The 6,726-nt window shown below is 42.3% G+C and overlaps 1 protein-coding gene across 1 annotated transcript in view; it reads right to left on the bottom strand.

Annotated features, from left to right (window-relative positions):
• Window positions 1–2,604: 2,604 nt before the first annotated feature.
• SEPTIN6 (septin 6) overlaps window positions 2,605–6,726 on the bottom strand; it is a 65,715-nt gene continuing 61,593 nt past the window's right edge. The window contains exon 10 of the mRNA XM_081126388.1: window positions 2,605–6,668. Within this exon, the coding sequence (XP_080982514.1) occupies window positions 6,656–6,668 (13 nt within the window). The 3' untranslated portion in view covers window positions 2,605–6,655. The remainder of the gene's footprint in view (window positions 6,669–6,726) is intronic.

Below are 6,726 nucleotides of genomic sequence, written 5' to 3'. Positions count from 1 at the left end.
GCTGCGGCTCATCCCTAACTTCCAAATCCCGCCGCCAAATATCGCGTGATGTACAATTTTCCCTTCTATGATGATTACGGGCCTTTGACGCACTACGGAGACTGGCGGAGGGAGGGGACTCCGGGAAGGAGTTTTTGGAAGGTTCTCAGAGTTTCTGGAACCTGTTTCCATTAAGTCCCTGGAAGACGACTCAGGTGATTATTGCAGCAATGGCTCCCTGACGCTTTTCGCTGGGTTTTGAGCAGTGACAGCGGGGTGTTTTTTGGGAGGGACTGAGGTTCAGAATGGATTTTACACCTTTTTAAAATGTCAGCACTCCGAGGTTCCTTTTCTACAGAGGACAGTGTGAAAAGCTATGTGCGTCATGCACCGTTAGCTTTGTGTATTATTGTGAAAACGTAGGAAAGATGAAATACTTGCAAAGAAAATCATCCACAGCGCCACTTCTCAAGTCAGCCACTTTTATGTGTGTAGTGCATTCCAATTGCTGACAAATAAAGCCACCGTGCTTACACAGTTCTAATCATGATTGCAAGTAATCTTGCATTTTCTGTAGCAATTTAAAATGTGCAAAATATTACAAAATACAAAAGGCCCCTCCCCCAAAAAGAGGCTTAAAAGCTGCACAGCAACATATGGCAAAATCACTGTATAGCTGAACATATGGCTCTACCAGTGCTCCAGTCAGTTCTCTCAATCCCTGTCTGCCAGCCTGTTATTAAAGTAATTTGTCAGTGAGTGTCTGTCAACTGGAATTTACATAGCACCTGTTGTGTGCTCAATACAGGTGGGACAAAAGTAGGTTTACATTGTTTATATGGAAAATAATACAATAATTAATAAATAATAATACAAGAATAAACTCGGTGTGCCCTAGCTGGTTTGGCTTAGTGGTTAGAGCTTTGGCAGAACTGAAGGGTCGTGGATTTGGTTCCAGCCAAGGGCATGTATGTCCCTTGCGGGCTGAATCTCAGGCCTCGGTGGGTTGGGGTGAGTGCAGGAGGCAACCACTTGATATGTCTCTCTCACATTGATGTTTCTCTCTCTGTCTCTCTCTCTTCCACTCTCTCTGAAAAGCAATGGAAAAAGTATCCTCTAGTGAGGATTAAAAAAAAAAAAAGAATAAACTGTATTTCTCATACTCACAACTATAAACCTACTTTTGCCCCACCCTGTATAGTAGAAAAAGGAAAAAATGCCCGGCCGGGCGTGGCTCAGCGGTTGAGTGTCGACCTAGGATCCAGGCGATCGGGGTTCGATTCCCGGTCAGGGCACATGCCCAGGTTGTGGGCTTGATCAATGACTCGCTCATCATTGATGTTTCTCTCTCTCTCTCCCCCTCTCCTTTCCTCTCTCTGAAATCAATAAAGATATATTTTTTTAAAAAAGAAAGAAAAAGAAACTGAGTTTTCTCTGTCCTCTTAGAACTGATTACAATTATGCAGGAGAAATAGCCCTGCATGAAACTCAATGTCCCACTGGCAGCAGGACCATTGGAGGAAGTGGCTTTGACCCATTGCCCTAACTTTTTATATAAATTTTTTATTGATTTCAGAGAGAGGAATGGAGAGGGAGAGAGAGATAGAAACATCAATGATGAGAGAAAATCACCAATCAGCTGCCTCCTCCACTCCCCCCACCGGGGATGGAGCCTGCAACCCAGGCATGTGCCCTGACCAGGAATTGAATGCTGACCTCCGGGTCCGTAGGCTGGTGCTGAAGCACTGAGCCACGCAGGCTGGGCACCCCTGTCTAACTTTTTAATTACATATTTTTCATTATATGACACGTGTAGGGGCATATTGAACTGAGAAAAGCAGAACATCACTTTTCACACTGTTTCATAATGATTTATTTCCATGTCCATCTTGCCCATTTCCTAGTGAGTGTTTTGTCTTTGACTCTATGGTAGGAATTCATGTTGATTGAAGTAATAGTGTTCTTTGAACCATGAAATCAAAACAATGAGTAGGAAGCTTAAAGATCATAAATTCAAGTCATTGTTGTATGAGTGAAAAAAATTAAGGCTGGAGAGGTGAAATGATTTGTTGAAGACTGTAGATACTGTAGCAAAGCTGAGATCATAATCTGGGTCACTTGGCTCCTCATCCAGTGCTTCTCCAGCCATTTGCCATTGCATTGCCCTGTTGTTGCTTTTTAATTTCTTCACAGCATATATCACCTTTTGAAATCTTTTTAAAAGTTTGCCCCCTGCCCAGTGTCAGCTCCATGAGAACAAGGAACTCACCTGTCTTGCTTTTAGCAACTATGCCTGGCTACTGTGGGCACTCCATAGATATTTCTTGAGTTAAATGACTGACTGAATGAGTGGAGGCTCTTCCCATTGTCCCAATCTTGTGAAATTCATTTTCTTGGAGTACATTTTAAGATGATTTGTTATTTTACCGTTAGATTAATTTCAGCCTAAGCTGCCAACCTTCATCAACAACAGCATTGCCATCAATACACGTCTTTCCTAGAAAAAGATTTGAGAAAATAAAAGCTACATCTTCTCAGCTTGGATGAAAACTTGTTCATCATTTAGGAACAAATAATTGCAATCTGACTTTTGAACTTGGATTACAAAATGAAAGGCAATGAAACTGATGTTAGAGGCCATTTATTTTGGAACAGCCAAAACTGGACTCCATTTGAAATTTCCACTATGGAATATACAATTTCATCTCTAGAAAGCAAAACAAAAAATTTGCATGATTTTCCATGGCTTTATTTCGCAAATCCTTCTGATCAAAAAATCCTTCAGCCAACCTATCTCAGCCCATTCCCTTCTCACAAGCCACAGATTTCTCAGTGAACAGGAATTGAACCCCCTCCTAAGCCAGGGGTGGGAAAGGTCTGGCCGGCAGGCCATGTACGGCCCGCAAAATCATTTGGTCTGGCCCTGCCAAGGCAACTGCAGGCAGGACTCAAAATTCAACAAATTCAATTAAATGTTTGACCAAATATAGCAGGCTAATTTTTAAGTTGATAATTTTGTATGGCCTGCGAATGAAGTTATAAATATCCAAATGGCCCTTGGCAGAAAAAAGGCTCCCCACCCCTGCGCCTAAGCAGAAGTAGATTGTCTGAAAAATGGTTGAAGATAGATACATAAAGGCATCAATTGCAATCCTAAAACAATCCAGAAACCTCCTGTAGTCATCCGTCCTCCTCCCCTCTGCCATCTTTGTTCTGAAACAGACTCCTGCCACTGTCTTTTTACACTACAGTACACACACACACACACTCTCACACACTGACAGATCTGAGCTTCTCTCCCTGCCCTTTCCTATGGGGGGAGTCAGTGAGTGATCAAAGGAGGAAAACTTGGAGGCTGGTTAAGCACCACCCCTATAAACTATCCCAGAAATTAGATCACCAGTTCTTGACCAAAATAGTCCACACTACAATATCCTCTTGAGGAGTGTTTACTAACGGATTAAAAGCAATAGCTAGGAGCTCCCACTGGCCAAATCTTGGTAATCTGAGCACCAGAATTATTAAGGACAGTAAAGAACCATTGAAAAAGTATGAAACCATAAGTCAACAATGATACTAAGTTGATAAATAATGGGGGAAAGGAAGAGCCTTTGCTTACAATAGAATATCATGTGCCGACTGTTATATATGAAGGGAGTGCTGGAGTTGGAAAATCATCATTTTGTAGATTGGTTCAAGCAAGAATTATCAATAGATGCTAAATCTAGGGGGAAACTTTTGATGAAGAGTAGGATATTTGTATGGACTTACAGCTTCTCCCCACAGATTGTTTGTTAGTAGCAAAAAAAGAGAAAAAAAAACAGTAATTACATAGTGGAGAAGTTGGGCAACACGTTGACCCAAATGAGAACAATCTATTATTTAAATGGGGCTTCAAAAATATCAATGTCATAGAAGACAAAGAAAGGCTGTTGCAGATGAAAGGAAACTAGAGACGGGACACAATGGGTGATCCTAGACCAAATCCTATATAGCAAAAAAAAAAAAAAAAAGCTATAAAGCATATTATTCAATAGATTAAAGTAGTGTAACAATGTTAAAATTACTGAAGTTGATCACTGGCTGGGGTTATGTAAGAGAATATCCTTATTAGTAGGAAACACCCACTGGAATATTTAGGGGTAAAGGGCCATGATACATGTAAATTACCTTCAAATGGTTCAGAAAAAATATGTACATCCATCTATCCAGATATATATATATATGCACACATATACCTATGTATTATCAAGAGAGAGAACGGGTACAAATGATAAAGCAAATGGTGCAAAATGCTATCAAGTGGTGAATCTGGGCCAAGAGTATGTGGGTATACTTTGCACTATTCTTGTAATTTAATTTCAAAATTAAATGCTAGTAAAGTGCAATAGTTCCCTACATTGGTGAAGCATCTCAGTCTAGCTACCTCTTAATCACTTTTTGTTGTGTGTTCAGCACTGTACTGGGCCCTCTGAATAGCTATAAATGATGTTCCTACCCGTAGGAAGCTTAACATCTATTGAGGAGGGAAGTCCCTGAAAGAGAATGCAGATTATAAAAGTTCAACTAAGAAATTCAGAAATAGGGAAGAGATCAGAATAGTGGATGGGGCCAAGAAAGGCTGGTCAAGGGGAAAGTAGGGCCTGAGCCTCGAAGGCAGGATTTAAATCAGTAGAGGATAGTTCAAAGTCAACAAATCATTTGCGTAACGCAGGGAAAGGCCTGTGCAGAGACTGAGTGTACTGGAAGGAGACCGGGTATTAGGAAGTATTGGAAAATATAGTTGAGTTAGTTAAGATGGGGCCAGTCTCTAAGTTCCTCAAAAGCAGCATCTAACTACATCTCATGCAAAGTATCCCCCGTAGCGTAGGGCACTGGGCCAAACCCATAGGAGGTGTTAAACATACCCTTACCATTTGATGAAAGAATAATTTGATTAAGCTCAAAACCAAGGTAAGGAGTTTGTTCCTAATCCTATATATAACATACATATAATTTGTTATAGGTATTGAGCCCAGAGCAGGGACTTTCTAAAGCTCAAGCCAAACAAGCTAAGAAGTAGTGGACTTGGATGAACACCGATGGAAGGTAGGTGTAGGTTGGAAAACTAATGTTCAAATGCACAACTCTTTGAAGGGGTACCCATGTTTTAAAAGAATGGTCTTGCACGAAAACTGTCCTTTCAGTAAGGGGTGAATCTCCTGAAGTGGGGGCATTTCAGACAGGAGAGGACACTGCTTAACCTCAGTGCTTAAACAGGAGCCCTGGTTGCTTGGTCTTTTTGAGGGCATTAGAGGCCCAGTCCTCTCCCTAGAAGTAGTTGGCATTCTCACCTGCTCAGTGACCCAGGAGCAGGATCTCATCGACACAGCAGGCCCCTACTTCCCACCTATGCTCTCCCAGAGCTGTGTGCAAATTTTAGTCAAACCCATTCCCCACCCCCAACTTACATTAAAACTTCAGCCACTTGTCTTCATTTCTGATTTCTTTTGACCGGCCAGTTGCTTCTAACACCTTTAGTCTGATGATACATCAACAGGCACTAAAATGCATTAGAGGTGGGGCAAGCAAACTATGGCCTGCAGGCCAGATCTGGTCCTACTGCCTGTATTTGTATGACCGTCATGCTAAGAATGTTTTTTACACTTTTTAATGGTTGGAAAGAATCAAAATAATAATTCAGGACATGTGAAAATGAAATTTGCATGCGAGTGTCAAATTGCAGTGTCCGTAGCCATGGCCAGTGTGGCTCAGTGGTTGAGCCGCCATTCCGTGCACCAGGAGGTTGCTGGTTGATTTCGGGTCAAGGGCACATGCAGGAGGCAGCTGATCAATGTTGTGTTCCCACATTGGTATTTCTCTCTCCCCCTCTCCCTCTAAAAATCAATAAACTTCTTAAAAAAAAAAAAAATTCAGCATCTGTAAGCAAAGTCTTACTGGCACACAACCACACTCATCCTTTTACATACATACTATCTATGACTGCTTTTGTGCTGTATTAACGGTTGAATAGTTGCAGAGACCACATGGCCTGCAAAGCCTAAAATATTTACCAGCTGGCCTTTTACAGAAAGTTTGCTGACCCCTGGCTTAGAGCAGTGATTCTCAACAGGGGGCTGTTTTGCCCTCCAGGAGACACTTGGCACTGCCAGGAGACATTTTTTGGTTGTCACAACTGGGTGTGGGGTGAGGTACTACTGACATCTAGTGAGAAGAGATGCTGTTAAACATACTACAAAGCACAGGTCCCTACAGCAAAGAATCATCTGTCCTCAGATGTCAGTAGTGCTGAAGTTTAGAAACAGTGGATTACAGGAACCTAAGATACTTCTAGCAAAGGGGAAACTCCATTCTTAATAAAGGGTACCGTTTATGGAACATCCAGGTCTTTAATTTACACGAGCTCATGTAGTCTTCACAATCATCCTGCAAGAGAGTTACTGACAGTCTTCTTTCACAGGGAAGTTTTAAACACAGTTTGCCCACAGCGCAGGTGGCTAGCAAGGCTGTCCTGCTGCAGAGCCTGTATTTTTCCACACCTCGGTGTCTGTGGCTACTCAGTGACGTCACAGGCTATCGTTGTCTCACTCGGCTGCCCCCTAGTGTGCAAGTTGTGCAGACGCAGGCCAGTGTCATTTCCTTCAGGCTGGGTACCAAGAGGATATGGACCACTCTGCTACTCCCAGCATCTGGCGAAGGAAAGGAAACCCCAACTGGATGGCCAGCAGACTGTTTTGTGGGATCTGG

This window comes from Miniopterus schreibersii (assembly GCF_964146895.1).
Source record: "Miniopterus schreibersii genome assembly, chromosome: X".
Taxonomy (NCBI): domain Eukaryota; kingdom Metazoa; phylum Chordata; class Mammalia; order Chiroptera; family Miniopteridae; genus Miniopterus; species Miniopterus schreibersii.
Note: the sequence above shows the minus strand (reverse complement) of the source record. Positions and strands in the feature narration are given on the sequence as shown.